Below are 19,578 nucleotides of genomic sequence, written 5' to 3'. Positions count from 1 at the left end.
GGCAACACTGTGAGGAATCTCTTTTCTTCATCGGTGTGTGCTGGTAACTGTTCAACACTGCAGCATTGGACACAACACATCTTTTTAGTTATACATACATGTATATATATATCTATATATATCTATAAAAATTTCCATCCCTCTGGTCCTTTTAGCTTTGGTTAGAACGTTTACAATATTTGAGCAGTTGACTTAAAAATAATGTCATCTCTGCAGACCCCCCACCCCCGTGGCATCTGACACCACCAGCGCTGCATAGATCCGCAAATATTTACAGAGAATCTCACAATATAGGATAAATAGCAATATGGTGCTTCTGGCTAAAGAAAGCAAATTACTCCTTAAGAATGAGGTGCATGTGTGTATATATATTTATATATGCTTTTTAAAAATGGTATGCTAGTTTCAATTCTGTCCCATATCGAGTAAGAAACAAAACACTTTTCAGTGAACTATTCTATAGACTAATCATATTATTCTAACTTATCAGAAGGTATGTAATTTTTTGTTTTGTTTGTTTTTAACTAGTAATTACCTTGAATTTTTGGGGGAGGAGGACACGTGAGAGCTTATATTACAGGGGCTCATTCTGTCTCCAGAGAAACCGGTGGAGTTAGTGCATGAAAATCGTTGCCAGGAGCGAGGGCGGCGCAGCCGGGGGCGGCGGGGGCACAAAGCCACGCTTCTTCCTTCCTTCCAGCTTCGCCTCGCGCTTCACATTTACCTCTCTTTAAGAAAAACTTGTATTAAGGGTATTTAGACATGAAAAGGCATTGAAATGCCGTTTGGTTGTCCTAAGTAATTAGCCTGAATTCATGAAAAGCATCATCAAGCCAAACCAGGGAGCCGATAAGAATTGAATGCACTTAATATTTAGTATTGATCCCGTCGCACTGAGCTTTCCTAAATAAGCTGCGCTGCCCGCTTGGGAAGCGCCTGGAGAGTCGTCCTGCTAATTTGTGACCGTCCTGCTAATTTGTGACCCTGGGAACGGCTCCTTGCTGTGTCTGGCGGGAGCCTGAGCAAGGTCCTTTGAAACAAGCCAAACTATGAATATGCAGATAGGAAAACTGCATTAAAATAAATTCACCCGTCCCCAACACTCTTAAATCTCCACCTGGACTTTTTTAGCCCCCCCTCACCCCCACTCTTTTTTTTCCCCCTTTGTATCCCCTCCCCTTTTTTCACTGGTGTGAAATGATCAGAGGAGGAAAATCTTCCTCCCCGGCAGCTTTTCAAGTGAGCGGAGCCAGCTGGAGCGTTTGGGATGCTACAGCTGCAGTGGAACAAACGGAGCGTATGTCCCCCCGCAGATCTCTGTACAGATAGCCAGTATCCTTCCCCTCGCACTGTTCTCATTAGAAAAAGTAGAATGTGGAGACTTGGGTATAAATGTTTACACACAGCCATATAATTACATAACATGAAACGTTTTACATAGTTCGAGGTGTCTCTTTAGACTTTAAACATCAGGAGTGCAAGTTTAATGTAATCATTGCTTCTTTAACACTGAAAATATTATGGATTTATTTTTAAAAAAACTTAAAAATACTGCACCACTCCATAAACAATGTTTCCATTAAGTAGCTTGGAAAATTAGGCTTTATGTCAACATTTGTAAAAATTAGAATCTGATATAGGTCCCCTACAATTTTAAAATAGGTTACTTATCTGATTTACTTTGTGATGGCATGTGGGTATTATACTTCACATTCTTTGTACGGCAGCTGCTGGCACTTGCACTGTCCGTAGCCGTTAATGATGATGAAGGGTCCTTCGTGGGTGGGTTCGTACTCATTATAGGGTCCCTGGTCGGCCAGGTTTGCCATATGCAGCCGCGTTTGGGATCGGAGCTGCCTGTGGTTTTGAATCATTGAGCACTGCCTAATTCTTCTTAATGTGGGAGGGCAGCACTTCCTGGAGATGAACACTATAAAAATGATAAAAAAGAAAGAAAACAATAAAGCCATTGTTCCTGTAATTACCCTCTGAGTGAAGATGGCATTGTTTGGCTCCGGGAACGGCTCTTCGGTGGTGACGACCATGCCTGCCGTGGTTGGAATCTCTTTGTCTCCCATATGGAAATGAGAAGAGCTTATTCTTTTCGTGGGCTCGGTAGTGGGAGCCGCGTCCGTCGTAGCCACGGGGGTGACAACAGTCGATAAATTCCAGCAAAGCTGAAAGCCGTACACGGCGTCCAGAATATCCTCTCCCTGGGCGTGGTGGGGGCTGTGGCAGAGGATGGAGTGTTCCCAGCGCCCCTGGAAGCCCCCCAGCCATGTGGCCAGGGCGCAGATCTTGGGGCTGCACTCCCACAGATTGCCCGAGAGGCCCACGGTGCTGAGGGACCTCAGCGAGGTCAGGATCTTGGAATCCAGCGTGGTGAGCTTGTTGTTATCCATGAGGAGGGTTTTCAGGTTAGGCATAGTTTCAAAGACGGTTAGGTCGATGGCTTTGATTTCATTCCCAGTCAAATCGAGCTTTTCCAAGGTGCTCCAGGTCCACTCCATCCCACACGTCAAGTTGCTAATTTTGTTCCACTGCAAGAAGAGCGTGTGCAGGCTGCTCAGCCGGAGGAAGTGAGCAAAATTAATCTTTGTCAGCTGGTTGTGCTCTAGGTGAAGCTCCCTCAGCTTGATTAATCCCGCAAATCCGTTACGAGCCAAACTTCGCAAGCGGTTTGTGCTCAAATCCAGGAACTCCAGGCTACGACAGTCCCAGAACAGGCGGACCGGGATGGTCCGCAGGGAGTTGGAACGCAAGAGCAATGTCTGGAGCTTGCGAAGGCCGTAGAAGAGCTCGGGGTGCAGAGAGGATAACTGATTAAAAGAGAGGTCCAAATTCTGCAGGTTAAGCAGCTGGCTAAAAGTTGTGTTTGGCAAATGAAAGATTTTGTTGGAACTTAAGACTAATTCCTTAAGTTTATACAGTCCTTGAAAAGAATCTTCTCTGACTGTAGCAATTTGATTATGATCTAAGTGAAGCCAAGTAAGTTGACTGAAGCTTGCAAATTGATCCCTCTCAAGTTCAGAAATATAATTGTGCCTCAGTGACAAACCTAGCGAGCCCTTTTCAGTGGTGTTTGGCACTGAGTGAAACCCCTGAGAGTCACAGTAAAAGAGCAGCTTCTCACAGCGACATTTTGGTGGACAAGCCATGCCCAAGGCAGGCAGCATTTTTAAAACCATACTCATTGCATATAGTGCTGCCAGCATACGAGCCCCTAATGGCCACTTGAAATGTAAGCCTGCAGAATATAATTTAGGAAAACAACAAGATAGGATAGCCTTATCAGTACACTTTGAACATCACCATGGAAGATTTCACTGCAGATAACATTGCCATGCATTTCCGACAAGCTAATTCTAAATGCAAGAAACAACTTTTACTATGAAACACAGAATACTTGGATATTACACTTAGGCTGACTCTTTAGCCCTGTTACGGAGGATTACAGTGTCACAATTGGAAAACACTTTTGTCAAAAGGTTCAGGGCAGAAAGATTGGCTTTAGCACCTAACTGCTCCTCTAAAGCACAGCCGGTCATTCGTTAGACAAGGTATATAGAAACGCAGGGACTTACCCATTCTTTTGAGCACATTGGAGGTTGCATTCAGTCGTAGTTTTAGACTCAACGCCGTGAGTCTGTAAAAGGCTCTAATGTAAGATAGCCTTTGAATAATTTACTGGGCTTGGTGTCCTTTGATATCGGTGCAAAACTGAATCCACGATGCTCTCCTGGAATATTCCTTTTGAAATCGCTGCCTTGATCTCCTCTAACAGGTCTGCAATTTTTAAATCAACGCTTAATGCAAGTTTTCATCCTCGGTGGCTGCTCAGCTGTTTAATTGAAGCTCACGTTTCCTTTTTGCGCAGCTGTGGCTCCCTTTAGTCCTAACTTGTTGATGGCAGATGGGTGGCTTATTGCTGAGAGAAGCTCCTGTAGTAGCATGAGTGCATTTACTGAAAAGCTTTTCAGGGAAGCGGCACAAGAATGGATTTGCTTATGCGCTGCGACCACACAGGGCTGTATATAGGCTGACGTCACCCGGTGACGTTCCTTTTGTTTGGGTTTTCCAGAAGCTTTGCTGTTTTAAAGCATTGTGCTGCATACTGTGATCGTTTTAAAGACCACTGATGGGAGGGGGGGGCGCGGAAATAAATGGACGGTAGGAGTCCTTGGTCCTCACGCTAGAAGGAATAGGAAAGACTGGCTCCCCCCTCCGCGGCGCTGTGTGCAGAGCTGCGGGTGGAGGCGCCTCAGCGCGAGCTGCTGCCGCTCCCCTTCAACATCGCCGGCAAAAGGAACTTTTAGGTGCTAAACATGCCCGGGTTGAATAGAGGATGCTGCTTAGCACCAGCTTTTTGTGGAGGTGAGAGCGATTTGGCAGCTTCAAGCTACGCCTGACAACTGTGGTCCCTGCAAAAGTGGCGGAGGGGGAGAGCAGTCATGTAGATGAAGGTGGCGTGTCAGAAAGTACAGCGCACAGCCCGGGAGCAAAGGACGGGAGCGAACCTTTCAAGCCAGGAGAAATTTCTGGAAGAAGCAAAGCTCGTTTTAGGGCACAGGAAAAATTTAATTGGAATCCAGCTTGACAGCATGCAGTTATGAAACTAGAAAATCTATTTTTCCCCCCCAGCCGGTGGTTTTTGTGCTTGCTTTTTCCTGGGGCCAGGAGTGCAGGAGAAGTGAGGTTGGCATTCACCGACGGGGCTCTGAGCGCTTCCCTGCGGTCACTGCTTACGTTCTGGTGTCAGAAGCCCCCCGTGAAAGGGGGGACGTTACTGCCCTTAGCATCTCTCTGCGGTGTGGGCCCATGACAGTTATCCCTTGTGTTTCAGAGGTGCAGAAATGAGCATTTTTGGAGGTGATGACCCTGCGAAGCCGCGTGTGCTGTGACAGCCAGTGTGCACGGGCAGCGCGGAGGAGCACACGTGCTGCCCTGGCTGCTGCTTTCCAAAGTTCATTGCCCTTTTATCTGGAGCAAACTCTCCTCTGGGACAGCTGGTACTGAAAGGGAAAGGAACTTGACTTAATTTTTTTAATGGTTTTAGGATTTTTGTGTGCGTGTGCAAGAAAGCTTCCAGAGCAGCTGCTCTGGCCTTGGTATGGATGAGGCAGGGAGGTGTTAGCTCCCCACTCCAAGCAACTTGGATAAGCTCTTTTATTTTCACCTTGAGAGCTAAAGCAATAATGTAGTCGAAGGCACTTGAAAATGTTTGAGGTATTGCTTGCAACCCCAAAATACGGCATGAGCTGAGAGTAACAAACTTCCCATGCTGATGGAGGAGGATGCTGAGTTATATCAGAAGAAGAATTTAAAATGAAATGACCGCTTGTGTTACTAAGCTTTGGTTCCTTAGAGGTATTATTTGAACTAAGGTGGTGTTTTCTGCCTCAGCAGTCCCGTGGCAGAGCTGCACCCCTGCCTGCGGTGCCTCCTCTCTGCGCTGGGCAAAGGAAAGGGATGGAGAAGGTGAACTCTTTAAAAACAAACAAAAAGAAAACCTCAAACCCTCCCCAAAAAAACAGAGCAAACCAGAAAAATGCAGGAAAGTAACTAATGATACAGCGAATTAGGAAATGCTAGATGAATTTCTTAAATTGCTCTGCCTTAGTAAATGTTTTCACATTTGCAAAGAAATGACATGAACCTATGTGAAGAGTTTGTTCACATGGAACGTTCCCTGCGCAGAAGGCGCGGGAGCGGCGCTCAGGCCTGGCTGTCGGGTGCCCGCTGGGCTCCTGCGCCCCAGACCCGCGGCTCTGCCACGGAGCAGCTCGGCTCTGCAGAATCCTCATTGGAATTCTAGTAACATTTAAATACGATAACGTAACATTTACAAACAACATTTAAAGGGTGTCATTAATAAAATTACACAGGTCAAGTGTTACTCGTCTCCTGTGCTACCTACTTCTGCTATTACCAAGAGGCTGAATTTAGGTATCTTCTGGAAACATTTTGCTTTTTGCATCAGTATCTGTTGGTAGGTTCCTCCCACATTAAAATTGTGTAATTTGGCACAGAGTTAATGTTCAAACACGGTGAGCTGCTTCCTTTCGAAAGCTCTGCGTTCTTTGGCCCATAACCAAACAAGGGCTATTTAGCACCTTGCCAGCGCGTTTCCTGTTTGGGAAACTGTTAACATGAACTTTACGGGCGCTTTTCTTAGCGAAACATGTTTTTATGTGCACTTGTCACAAAATAACAGATATTACTAAAAGCTTAAGTCTGGCACTCTGCAGTCATATTCATGTTTTCCTTGCGAGCTGCCTGGGGTGTCAAGGTGGAAATAAACCCCAGCTGCCCGCAGAACTCCATGGTGGCATTTCTGCCGAGACAGAAAGTTCACTTACATGCCGAGGAAAACCACGTACGCGTGCCATCTGGGGACTTGTGCCAGAACGGGAGCTTCGGAGCAGCGGCCCAAGTCGTCACGTGCGGCACGGAGAGGGGAGCTGGCATGTCTGCCTGGGGAAGGAGCTTTGCTGGGACCAAGCGATCCTCCCGGGGGCTTCTCCCTTACCCCGCTCCTCGAGCAGCAGCAGAACTGGTTTTCCTGCTAAGTGCACATGCTGAAAAAGTAGAATTGCACCCCGAGGCTAGCGTTGTCATTTAGTTAGGCTGACATCTTGTGGAAGCCTTCCTAGTGGATTAAGAACAACAAATAAGCTAATTTTGTTTGATGTAGAAGTGGGCTGCGTGACTTTGCGGTGCTGCGGAGCTGGAGGACGGCGTTGCGGTGAGGCTGGGGCACCGGGATCTGCGGCCCCGTGCGCGGCACCAGGCGCACACCCAGCTCACCCTTCTGCCCGGAGAAACGGTCGCTGGATGGCAGCCTGCTGGGGATTGTGGGGACGTTGCATAGAGTCATTTGCTGCTTTTTTTTTCCTAGAAGATAGCCTTGGTGCTGTGTCAATAAGGTTGTGAGGCAGAGGAGACGAGCACAGACGTGTGGCTGTAGTGTTGCCAGCTGTCCCCTCTTCGTTGGTGCCACCGTGCTGCAGCCCAGCGCTGGGGAGGGACATTGGGGTGGGCGCAGGATGGGGAATCTGGGTGTCTTTATGCCCATTGAGGTTCTGGTTGAATGCTAGATGATGCCGTGCAGGCTCTGTGCTTTCGTGTGGAAGGTTCAGATAGGACATCAGGAAACATTTCCCCAAAGGGCTGTTGGGCATTGGAACAGGCTGCCCAGGGCAGTGGTGGAGTCACAGAACCACAGCATGTCAGGGGTTGGAAGGGCCCTGGAAAGCTCATCCAGGTCAATCCCCCCATGGAGCAGGAACACCCAGATGAGGTTACACAGGAAGGTGTCCAGGCGGGTTGGAATGTCTGCACAGAAGGAGACTCCACAACCCCCCTGGGCAGCCTGGGCCAGGCTCTGCCACCCTCACCGGGAACAAGTTTCTTCTCATATTCAAGTGGAACCTCTTGTGTTCCAGTTTGCACCCATTGCCCCTTGTCCTGTCACTGGTTGTCACCAGAAGAGCCTGGCTCCATCCTCCTGACACTCCCCCTTTCCATATTGATCCCCAGGAATGAGTCCCCCCTCAGTGTCCTCTTGTCCAGCTCCAGAGCCCCAGCTCCCTCAGCCTTTCCTCACACGGGAGATGCTCCACTCCCTGCAGCATCTTGGTGGCTCTCACCGTACCTGGAGGGATTGAACAGACGGAGATGAGGTTCCCAGGGACGTGGGGTAGTGCCACAGTGCGTTAACAGTTGGACTTGATAGTCTTAAGGGTCTTCCAACCAAAATGGTTTTATGACTCACCATGGGAGACTCCTTCCTGCAAAAAACAGCATGTAGTCCTGCTTCCTCAACCATCAGACCCCAGATAGAAACCCACCACTGAAACACGTGTCACACTTCGCAGCTTTCCCTTCTGCTCTTGAGTCAGCACTGTTGTATCTGGGGTTGGTTTGCAGCCCTTGTGTCCCGGTGCTGGAGCGGTATGGACGGTTGCCCTTTGTAGCTTAGGTGAGGTGTCAAGGCAAAAATGAAGCGTGTGACAAACGGGATCTGAGCACCGATGTCCTGGCTCCTGGTGCAGAGTGGACAGGCAGCGGCACGCGGGCCTGCAATCGCCTTTGCTGCCTACCTGAGGAAGGTGTGCCAAACGCTCGTTAGTCGCTTGTTAAATCACCACCGTTAACCACCGTACTGCCTGTTGTACAAACAGCTCATGGCAGCAGAAGCCTCTGTGTGAACCGTCCTTTTGAAGCAGTTGTGTGGTGGGCGGCTGGCCGGCCAGTGGTAGCACATCTGGCTCACATCTGGGTGCTGATGTGGGGAGGAGGGATGCTGCCAGGCAGGAGGCACCGGTCGGTTTAACTCGAACTGATACTGAACCACTGAGGTTAACATTGAGTTTTGATATTTAGCTATAGAAGCGTGGCTTTGAGAAACTCATTGTAATATTTGCGCTGTTGGTACTGGTGGCTTTAGGGCAGCATTCGTGCACCACCTGGATCTGGTACCTTTAGAAATCTCTTGGGATGACGTTTTACCATCAGTAGCTGTAGGAAGAGCTTGGTTCAGGGTTTGGTTTTGTTTTAATTCAGACGGCAGGCCAACAAAGGGAATGCATTGTGACAGAGGTGGTGATTCCTCTTGCCTCCCTGTATACAAATCCCCTTTCTTTGCTTTAAAGCAATTAAAGCCGAACCTTAGTGGGGATATTTGTGTGAGCTGGAGCAGCAGGGATGCGACAGCGGCTGCTTGTGTTGCTTTCCAAGCAGGGCAGTGATGATGGTGGAAGAGCAGAGATTATGGAGAGTGGGGGAAATGAGCAATTTTTAACAGCAATTCTAGCCTCTTTGATAAAGATCTGATTTAATTTAAAGTAAATTTGCACTGTGGCTAAATTTATTATCCTTAATACTGGACAGAGCTGTGGTATCTTACTGCAAAATGACTGACATGGTCAACGTGACCCTATTAAATCTACTGAATCTATTAACTGCTCGCTGACTGCAGAGCAGAGGTCTGTGCTGAACGTCTACCAAACCTATTAGTAATCTGAATATTTGGGCTTCACTACCGTGAGTCCTCCTAATCCCGTGGATTAGAGAAGCTGATAGCTGGGATGCGTTGTGCTGCTGGGTCATTAACTGGCTCATTTTTTTAATAGTAAGGGTAATTGGTTACCAGGACAAATTACCCAGAGGTGATAGATGGTCACTAAGAGCCTTTAAAACATGGTTTATTACTTGAAAGAGAGAGATGAGCTCAGACAGGACTTGCTGAGCTGTCGAGTGGAACGAGTGGATCGAATTCCTGGGCTGTGTGGGAGCCCAGACCAGGCGACTGTTGTGCTCAAGGGTGAGCTTTGGTGTGTCCACGTGCCCCAGAAGGTTCGTGCAGCTGCAGACTGTCCGCTCTTCGTGTGCTCCAGCCACCACAGTCCCACTGTCTCCCACAGGTAGCAGTTTATGTTTCATTTTATGCAAAAATGGTAAAGTTCAGGTGGGGAAAATTTGACATCCTTAGGTCAGGGCCAGGACCTTGGCTTGAACTGGCTGTGCTCCTTTAAGATGTTAATGACAACAGGGTCTCTGTAGCCAGGGGTGTGAGTGTCCGTCGTGTTTGTCCCGTCCTGCCCCAGCCCTAACGAGGGAGCCAGCTCAGTGGCTGGATGTGCTGAACTGTTAAATTACCGCAGCTAAATTAACAGGGCGTTTTATGTTGCAGCCTTCAGAAGGAAATTCTGTTAATACTTTTGATGAGCTTCTGTGCTGAAATTTCTGAATGCCAACAAAGTGGAAATAAAATGGAGCTGCCTTGCTAAATCCTAATGGGTTTGGATTATGCAGCTCTTTCTGTGCGAGTACGTGGTGTGGCTTGATAAGAGTGGATCAACAGGATGAAATTGGTGCCGCTCAGGCTCTAATGTATGCGCTGCCTGCTTTTCGGGACGTTTCACGCAGGAGCGGCTGTGGTCTGGTCTCATGAACCGAGTGTCCATTAGCGGAAAGCATCTCTTGATTTCCTTCTCATCCAAAAGGCGGCTGGTCCTTGTGCGCTGGGGCTGTTCTGGGCTGTGACAGCAGGGACGGCAAAGTGGAAGCGATGGCTGAGCTCGCTTCTCAAGTGCGCTCCTGCGTCGTGGCCAAACGGGAGCGTAGGGGCACCCAGGGAGAAGTAAAACCGCACTGCTTGGAACAGCTGAATGTTGGGCTTTCTGCGTAATAGATGAGCATATATCTTAGATCCGAAGGTATTCCTGGAAAAAAGCACCCGTGTGTATGGCGGGTGCTGCGGGGTCGGTAAAATGGTCACGCTGCAGTAGGTACAATGGCGTGACAGCATCGGAGAGCGCAGGCGGCTGCACCTGCAGGTTGATGTCTCGGTTTTATGTCTTTTAGTTGATGCGGTGCCTGGCATCAGAATTTTGGGAGAGCACCCGCCACCACCGCACCCCGAGCTGGGCCCGGGACACAGCGATCGCTTCAACGGGTGCTGAACGGGAGCTTCTCACCCTAACAGCATTCTGGTTTTCATACCCACCAAGTGCGGGAACAGCAAACTGGTCAATAAATAAGTAGCATTAATCTTCGCTTTATTTAGAGACTTCAGCTTTGATTTTGGAAGGTGGAGTGAAGAACGGGCCGACGGCAGCGCTGCCCATAGGCACAACCAGCTCCGGGGTTTAATTTTGGTCACTCTTCAGTTACCCTTTGTGATGAGAATCAAATGGCTTGATCAGGGAGGTGACAAATCTTCGATAATTCATTAAACTAGAGTGACATCACAACATCCCACGTTTTTCCTCCCAATTATGTTTAATTCTTATTTCTGCTGTAGTGCGGACTCTGCGTTTTAGATTCACGGCTGCCCATCCAAGTATTTAACAGCAGCCTGTCACCTGGAGGATTGATAACTGGCAAACCCTCGCTTTAGTGCCGCTAAATGGTTTCTCTTCTCAATAGGATAATGATATTGATTGTGGCTTAGAACTTCAGAAATTGGATTGCGGTTGCATAAAGTGTGGTTCAAAACTCCAAATAAGCTATATTATACAGAAAACTCCCAGCAAAACCAGACCGCCGCCCTTGTTTTATCTAACACTCCCAATCTGATAGAAATTAGGGTATTTTTGACCCGGCGTCTGCTTAAAAAGCAAGAGGCTGCCGCTGTTCCTGGCCCCTTGCCCTCTGTTTAACAACAGGGCTAACGGGAAATTTGCTGTGTTGAACGGTGGTGGGTTCCAGGTCTTGATGGGTGGGCCTTGGATACTCACTTGCAACACTGGATTTCACTCCTGACAAACATTTTATAAGGATTTTACCTCTAAGATAATGGAATTTTGCCTTTGGAGGGTTGAAGTGGGTTGCTCTGGGCTCCGTGTGGTGGTTGAGCTGGCAGAAAAGGGACATCTAGAGCTCAGAGCTTGAATGTGGTCTGCGGCTGATAGGGAGCAGAAAGACGTCTGGATTTATGAAACCCGCCTTTTCTTCGGAAAGAAAGTTGAAGGGTGTTAAGGGTAAAATGTTGTGATGTCAGATGTTCCTGTGGTGGCCAGGCCAGCCGGGAGGAGAGACTGCTAGTGTGCAGAGTCACAAAATAACAAAGGAGCTGACATTGCACATGAAATGAATAATACTGGTTTTACTTTGAGACCCTGAGTACCCGTTTACCTCTTTGTTTCTTGTTTTCCAGGCTGGACGCAAAGAAAGAAGCGATGCGCTCAACTCTGCCATTGATAAAATGACCAAAAAGACCCGAGACCTGCGTAGACAGGTAATGAATGTATGACGTTGATATTTGTGGAGACAAATGAGTGTGTTTAGTGGATGAAAAGCGAGAAGCTTCCAGTGCCTGGCTCCCAGGGAAGCATGGGCTGGAAATGTAATCCCTGCTAAGTGTATAACAAACATGTTGGATTCTTAATCATCCTTGTGATAGAGAGACTTTGAAAAACCCGACAAACCAACAAGTCACCTCACATTTGATGGGTTTTGAACACAATCAGGTATGGTTTATAATAGTTTTGGTATTCGTCTCGGACTGTCTTTGAGGACTCTATTTATGTAACATCCATCTTTGGCCCATTTGGTTTTTAAAGTAAGATATTCCCTTTTTCAAGTAAATGTGAATATGGATCAAGTTTGAACAATAATTTTAGTCCGTTAGCAAAATAACAAAGTTAAATCAGCGTGTTGTTTAATCAGCTGGGGGAAAGCAGCAAATTTACTCAGACAGAACCAATATGAGCTGCTAAATCAATATTTGTGGCCAAACTGGTGACTTGCACTTATGTAACTAATCCAGTTTTTTTAAAGAGATTTAATTTAAATAGAAGGAAAAAGTGCATAGACAAGACTGACTGCAGGGAGAGCCTTGACCACGCAAAGGAAGAGGGATCAGCGACAAAAGTCCTTAAGATTTATGTATTAATATGGTAAAAGGAGAAGCAGTAGTGGGATACTGCTGGAAAATATCCCATTCTTTGATTTTTGTTTTAGCTCCGCAAAGCTGTCATGGACCACGTATCAGACTCTTTTCTGGAAACAAATGTTCCGCTTTTAGTCTTGATTGAAGCTGCCAAGAATGGGAACGAAAAAGAAGTTAAAGAATATGCCCAGGTTTTCCGTGAACACGCCAACAAATTGATTGAGGTAAGGTGGTGCAAATTAAAATGAAATTATCACTAGGTAAACTGGGACAAGCCTGAGCAAAGCAGATTTTGACAGTCTGTCGAAACAAAGAGCAAATTGTGTAACAAATTTGCTTTTAAAATTTCATTTTCATGAATTTAAATGCAACTCAATTTAGTATTAAATAATTAAAAACGTAAGCTTATCAAAAAGCAGTGGCTAGTGTTATATAGCCCATGTAGATTTAGATATGATACAATGTGAATATATGATGCTGTTCCCCTTGCTGGATGCATTAACTGGAGATGGTGATGTGGACTGATGGAGGCCATGGGGTGGGACTGTCCTGCTCTACAGTCTGATCTGTTGCTTGAAGTCTGGAGGTTTTCTCTTTGCAGTAAAATACCAGCGACTATAAACAGGCCTTCTATGTGAATACTTTTAGAATGCAAACCTGCTTGTGTGTGTGTAAAGAGCAAACAACGGACAAACGGAAAACTCCGGTAACAGCACAGCTCATCCCTGCTGCCGTTGTGTAACAAAACCCCAAAGGCTCGCAGCCTTTACTGCAGAGTGAAGTTAATCTGGGGGAAGATCAGCCTGAATCCGACTGACCCATCTGAGCTAAAATGCATTGAAGATCATTAGTCTGCTATTAAATGTGGTAGTTTTCCAACAGGTAGCGCAGTTCCAAAGAGCAGCGTGGGTTCATCCCCCGTATCCACGGCTGCGTCTCGGTAACCTCGTCCTTCTGCCGCTGCTTTTGCGTGCGAGTCCTGTGCCCGCTGCTGCTGAATGCCAAGGAGCAAACGTCTGCAGGGGTCGTGGAGGAACGTGCCACTAGGAATCAACCTCAAAAACTCCTCCTGTGCACTTGGAGGCATCCGCCGGCTCCTGTGCTTGACCTCAGCGGCTGCCGGGAACAGACACGGGCCGGTTAATGTATTTCTGCTCTCTTGGTATTGCTGCCTTTGATAATTGAGTCTGTGTGTCTCCGGGCTCATTGGGAATACTTTCAACACAACTTGACCGTTTTAAATTACTCGAGAGGAAGACTTATCAAACATCAGGAAAAGGAGTTTCTGACTCTTGTTCAATATATTTTTCTCACTTTTTTTAAAGCCTTAGGGGCGCTGAGCTTGGTGCGCAACTGCCCCATAGTCTGGGGCACGTCGGGCTAGTCTGGCTCTTCTGAATCGCTGTCTAAGCAATGAAAATCTTTGATTCTTTGAATATATCCATTCGTCACTTCTGGCCTGCTGAGTTTTAGTGTGAGTGCCATCTTCTCATAGTTTCAAAGTTATTTTATTCTCAATTTTAAGTGAGCAATACTGACAAAACAGCAGGTGGAAGACAGCGTGGGACCAGGATACGGCTGTGCCCCGTGCAGTGGTGGCGACACTGTGGAGCTGGTTTGGTGTAAAGCTTCCCTTCTTCGTGTTGCAAGCCTAATTTATCTAGAACATTATTTTTAGGGCTTGTTTACAGGAGAAGTTGACTGGCATAACAATAGCAGTGCCTATTCTGCCGTAGTTCTGCCCATCTCTTCAGTGGCTGTGCAGCGTCCACGCCTGGAGTTCATTGGCATAATTACAAAGGAGTAATTGCACTTCCCTCCTGCCCCCCGGCGAGGTGAGCCCGTGCTCCCGCTCCTGCAGCGCTCGTGTGCCGGCTGGGAAGCGAGGGCTGGCTGTCCCCACGGGCATGGTGGAGCGCTTGTCACCGACCTCACCTTGTGTGCAAAATGCCAAGCCGCAAATGAGTTTTACAGAACCGCTATTCAGCCAAACAGCCTTTCTGTCAAGAAAGTCTATTCCCCTGAAAATATGCATTAAACAATATTTCTGACTGGCATCAAAAGGTTCTGCTGAAATCATATGCTGCCGCAACAACTTTGGGAAGGCTTGCTTCTTGCTTTTGCTGTCTAAAATGTAACTCTAACTGTAGAGCAGCATGATCTAAATGGCTTTATAGAAACCTCTTCAGTGAAAGCAGATGGATTAATATATACGTTAAGCTTCGACAGAAGGGGAATAGTGCTCCTGCAGAGCCCTCGTCCCGCGGGGACAGAGCCGCTGCGGAGCCGTGTGCCGTGTTGCGTTTCCTGCGGAGGAACACAGGCCGAGGTGGTTTGCACTGACAGTCTTGGGGGTCTCCGCCAGAAAGGAGAAGGATGTTTGCAAGTTCCCTTATGATTCTGCTCTCAAGCAGAAAACTTGACTGCAGGTATCTGGAGAAACAATAAAAGGTTGTGTAAGAGCAGAACAGCAGCTGTTCCGCTCGGTGAGATGAGCGGTGATTGCTTCCAGCCCATTGCAGCGCAGGGTAAGTGTGGCGGGGAGTTTATCGTAACTACCCTTGGAATCGCTGCTGAGTGACTCGAGACTTAAAATGTGACAAAACAGCTGTAGCGCAGAGCAGAGCTGTGTCGTGTATCATGCCGTGATTGACGGGATGGCTTAGATGTAGAGGAGAACGTGTCCTTTCCTTTAATGTTAAATGATGGGAAGATGCGCACGCAAGAGAGCTGCTGTGCTCCGGGGAACTCGGGAGACCCCCGGCTGAATGAGGGAGAAGTTTCACACCTTGGGTTGAGTGGCCCTCTGTCCTGTGACCTGGAGGAGTCAGTGCTGCCCTCCTGGTGAACCAGCCACTAGAGGGGACAGAGATATATGTAGATGTATGGATCTCCATGTACACACTGAACTCTCGCACGTGTTGGCTAGCCAGGAGGAGCAGCGGTGCTGGGTCTGGCTTAGCACGGCGGTTCTTGCTCCTGCAGTGCACAGGGGCTCTTGGGCCCTCCCAGAAGCTGTAAAGAGATGCGAGTGCACGATTTGGGTAACTTTATTTTGAAGTTTTCCCTTCTTGGGAGCAGAACACTCTCTGCTTTGTGGTTCCAAAAGGCCAGGCAGCCAGATTTGACCGAAAGGTTCAATAAGCACAGGAATCTGATTAACCTGCTGGGTCTGCATGTTCTAGAGGCCACATCAAAGCCGCGTCCCAACGGGGTTCCAGCTTGTTCATTCCTCACATAGTAAAATACCAACCCCCTTATCTTGTCTTTTGAAAATGGAGTAACGGTAAGAATAGTAAAATGAGACTTGTCTCCGTTGAATAATACGCTTCAAAGATAGCTTTCGAAATTGCTCTGTGCTAACAGTCCATTAACTAGCTAGCGCTCTGCCTGAATTGTGCTAAAGGAGTTTAATTCAGGAATTGAGAAGCCAATTTAAACGCAGCACATAAGAATAACAGGAAAACCAGCATTTTGGGAACCAGTGGAAGAAAAAGTTAAATTCACTTGTGCACTATGAAAGTCTTCCTCATTTACAGATTGGAAAGTACTTGTTTGCGTCCCGGTGGTTTTTACACTGCTGGGCCCTCCAACCTGCGCCTCTGCTCCTGAGGAAAGATGGCTTGGCCGTGGTGTCTGCACATGGAATGTTCCTCCTAGAAAAGCTCAACTGTCCCGCAGCTCGCTGCTCATTTCTACTGCTGCACAATAATTATTTAATACTAAATGGAATTGTCTTTGCTGTGCGCTCGTGCACAACCGGCCGCAGCCGCACTGCTGGACCGAAGGGAAAAGCCGCCAGTGGTGAGAAGAACCTTTCGCTACGCTATTGAATACTTTAGAAAAACAAAAGTTAGGTTGTCAATTTGTCTTCTACTGTGTGGTTTTAATGGAAAAGTTTTTCAGAGCTTGAGAAACAGAGTAGCTAAAAGGTAGATGAGCACAGAGTCCAGGTTAAAATCTTCTAGTAGCTGTTTGCTTGCTGAAGAATATTTTGAAAAGGGAGAGTTTGTAATTCCTTAAAAACAATGAATAATCTTACTCTGGAACCCACTACCTGTGGGTCAGATGTTTTTCTCAGCCTAAATGTTATTTCTAAGTCTCTTTCTCAGAGGAGCTTTGGTAAGACCAGAGAGGCGAAAGCTCTCAGTGAGATTTCATAAGCATCCATTTTTCCCCAATTGCTTTAATTTATCTGAAAAGACTGCTCTGTGCCTCTTTTAATGCACTGGGTTGGATCTTGCATATGGAGAGATGATTTTCTCATCTTCAGTGAAAACCCATGAACAGATGCAGGCTGCAAATTTATTTGCTTGGATAGCATCACATGTGGGCGCTCGCAGCTCCATGAGCTGCGTGTCTGACACTGCCCCTCTGCCGCCCTCGCTGCCCAGCCCCTGGCCTGGGGAAATTCTTCAGACCTCCCTCTAAAAATACCACTTTCTAAAAGCCTTGCAGCCTTGTAACATCTTGATTGCAGTTTAGCCTGACTTGCCCGTACTTACGGCCTGTGTGTTGTTCGTATCTAGCAGCTGCACGTTTTGACATGTGAAAGGCTTCTAAAAAATCCAAAGTGGGTAAAGCATAGTGGAGTTGAAAACAATAGCTCGCTTTTGGACTCATAAGATCATGCTTTGTGTCCATCAGCCACATGATTTCCAATTATTAAACGAGCATCTTTGGAGGTGGGAATAGACTGGTTTGCTCATTCTTTAAATATTCTTTCTTTACAATGTTGTCTTTTCCATGCTTTTATTCTTAAGGTCCTTGTGTGCTGGGAGGGAAGCGGCCTTGCGCTGTGGCCAGGAGAGGAGCAGGGTTAGTTCAGCCCCAGGCTCATTCCCATCTGAACATGGAGAGCAAAACGGCTCTTCCAAAGAACAAGCACGTTTGCTGTGATTTGTCTATAGATAACCTTGGCAGCAATTTAAAATGGCCAGTGCAACTCGTAATGTGCCCTCTCAAATCTGACGCTCTCCAAGAACCGATGCTCTTTCCATGGAAGTTCATTTTATTAGTCAACTAATTCATAAATAAATTAAATTCTACTCGTAGAACATGCTTTCCTTACATTCATAATCACTAAAGTAGGAAAACCTCAGCAGAAAAAAGTTCTTCCATTTTCCAGCAAAACTGGATATACAAATTTAATACATCATACATAAGTAAAGGCAAGTGACCTTTTAATAGGATAACTTTTGTTCACGTAAGGGGTTTTTTGGAGGCCAATCTTCTAATGCTACACCAAATTATGTATGAAAGGGTACATAGAATGCTGGTAGAGATTAAAAATCATGTTGGAAGAGGAATAAGAGACCTCTGGATAATCTTTCTGTCCGGATTGCATTGTAGGGACGTGGGAAGCAGCAAGGCAATCAGTGACCTGGCAGCAAAGGGCTGGGAGAGCTGGAGTGACTGGGGGTGGGTTTGAACCCTGCCGTATCTGGACAGTGATCGGGAGTTCAGAGACATTCTGCTCTTTGAAAATCACCCCAGTTCTTAGAGCTGCTCCTCCGTGCAGGGGGCGCATCTCTGCCGTACCTTTTCCACAGGGCGAGCCGTGATGTTGGACGGTGGTTGAGAGTGTGGGACGTGGGCCAAGGGAGATGTGAAGGGTTTAGAAGTGGGAGGTGAATGAGGTTTAGGGTTTGGAAAACGATGTTAATGTCCTTCTGCCCCTGTAGGAACAGCCCTGTGTTTAGTCTGATCCATTTTCCTTTGGAAACAGAAGTATTTGGGGAAGGGGAGATCTGTAAAAGAGGTTGGGAAGTATCAGTATAAGCAGAGCAGAGTGTAGGTGCTGTTGACGTGGTGTGTTCAGAGACAGGTAAAAAGTTATAAGAGTCTTGGCCTATTTTCCATCTATTTTGGTCCTAATTCCAACAGCATTTTTAAATAGCTTTTTTTGGGTACAGCTGTGGCATAAATGTTTAATTCTTGATATGTAACTAAAAGCCTCAGTGCACGTCTAGATTTTCATCATCTTAGTCATTAGCAATATTGAAGTCATGTAGCGTCATCAAGGAGTTGCCTGAAGTCTGTGTAGAGCTTCTTCCTCTTAGTATTTTGTTGCCTTCTTCAAGAGCATAATGTAATTACAATTACCTTTAAAGTTGCCCTGAACAGTTTTCTGAGTTACTGAAAACTGGTCTGAACAGCTAAGAAGAGGCACCAAGTTGGGAGCCTTGAGTAGGAGCATCATGCAGCACGCTCTGAGGGATGAGCAAAATGAGAGAAGAAGGAAGGATGTTTCCACTTTGAGAAACATAGATGCTTTTCTGAATAAGGGTAACGATTCAGGAATTAACCAGATATCACTTCTAAAAACACTTGTATTTAAAGAAAAACATTTGTGTTGCTAAGAAGCATCTAAGATGAGGGTTCACTTTGGAAGTTCTAGCTGAAGATCAGCTCTACGTTACATACCAGCGCTGTGATTTCTGTGGTGGTAGCTCGGATCGACTTGTGTAACTAATGTGTTTTGCGCTTATAACAACATTTTCTCACTTTAGCTTGTTTGTCTGAGGCAGCAATAGTTCCCGTGCCAGCGGTCACATCTGCTGCTCCAGCTGCGGCTGCGGGGGCACGGTGCCCGCGGCGCACACTGCGGCTCCTTCACGGCTCCGCCGGCAGCTCCAGAGAACGGAGCCTGGAAATGAAGGTGTGTGTTTTATGCTAGAGATGTGTTAGTTCCCTCCGAGTATCTCTTCCCCCTCTTTGATTGAAAAACGTTGCTGTTGGCAAGAGAGAAGCGCTCTCCCTTCTGCGCTTGCTGCTCCGTAAACGGAGCCTGCGTCCGTTTGTCGTGATGCACAAACTCTGGCGTTGCCCAACTGCATGAAGAATGTCCCTTTATGAAACCTTGACAAGACGTGGGGTTGCGCTGTTGGAGAAGGACCTTTCCTGCAGGAATGGAGGAGCTGAGCAGAGCTCTCGCGGGACAGCGGCACCGAGAACGGCACCAGGGAACTGAGGAGTAGCTGGAGACAGCTTGTTTAGCTTGAGAGCCAAATGCAAAGCTCAACTAGATTTTTAGACACACAAACACAATTTAAAAGGCGCAGGTTTTGAGATTTGATCCCAAAAGAAAGGTGGTTACCCATGAAAATATGAAGCAATTGCCTCGATATTATAGGGAGCAGAAAATACACAATATATTGTCTCTGCTCCCCTTCCTCTTT

The 19,578-nt window shown here is 46.9% G+C and overlaps 2 protein-coding genes across 3 annotated transcripts in view; one reads left to right on the top strand and one right to left on the bottom strand.

Moving 5' to 3' along the window:
• CTNNA1 (catenin alpha 1) overlaps positions 1-19,578 on the top strand; it is a 187,292-nt gene that overhangs the window by 129,777 nt on the left and 37,937 nt on the right. For both annotated transcript variants that reach the window (XM_082063875.1, XM_082063874.1), the window contains exons 8-9: positions 11,663-11,743; positions 12,469-12,621. In XM_082063875.1, coding sequence (XP_081920001.1) covers positions 11,663-11,743; positions 12,469-12,621 — 234 coding nt within the window. The remainder of the gene's footprint in view (positions 1-11,662; positions 11,744-12,468; positions 12,622-19,578) is intronic.
• On the bottom strand, positions 1,701-3,305 carry LRRTM2 (leucine rich repeat transmembrane neuronal 2; the record flags this gene model as incomplete). The annotated part of the gene is made up of 1 exon (XM_082063566.1): positions 1,701-3,305. A coding segment is annotated over one exon (1,605 nt), but the record flags the coding sequence as incomplete, so codon positions are not given.

Source organism: Streptopelia decaocto, assembly GCF_964273445.1.
Source record: "Streptopelia decaocto genome assembly, chromosome: 12".
In the NCBI taxonomy this organism is placed as follows: domain Eukaryota; kingdom Metazoa; phylum Chordata; class Aves; order Columbiformes; family Columbidae; genus Streptopelia; species Streptopelia decaocto.
This window is presented reverse-complemented; position numbering and strand designations above follow the sequence as displayed.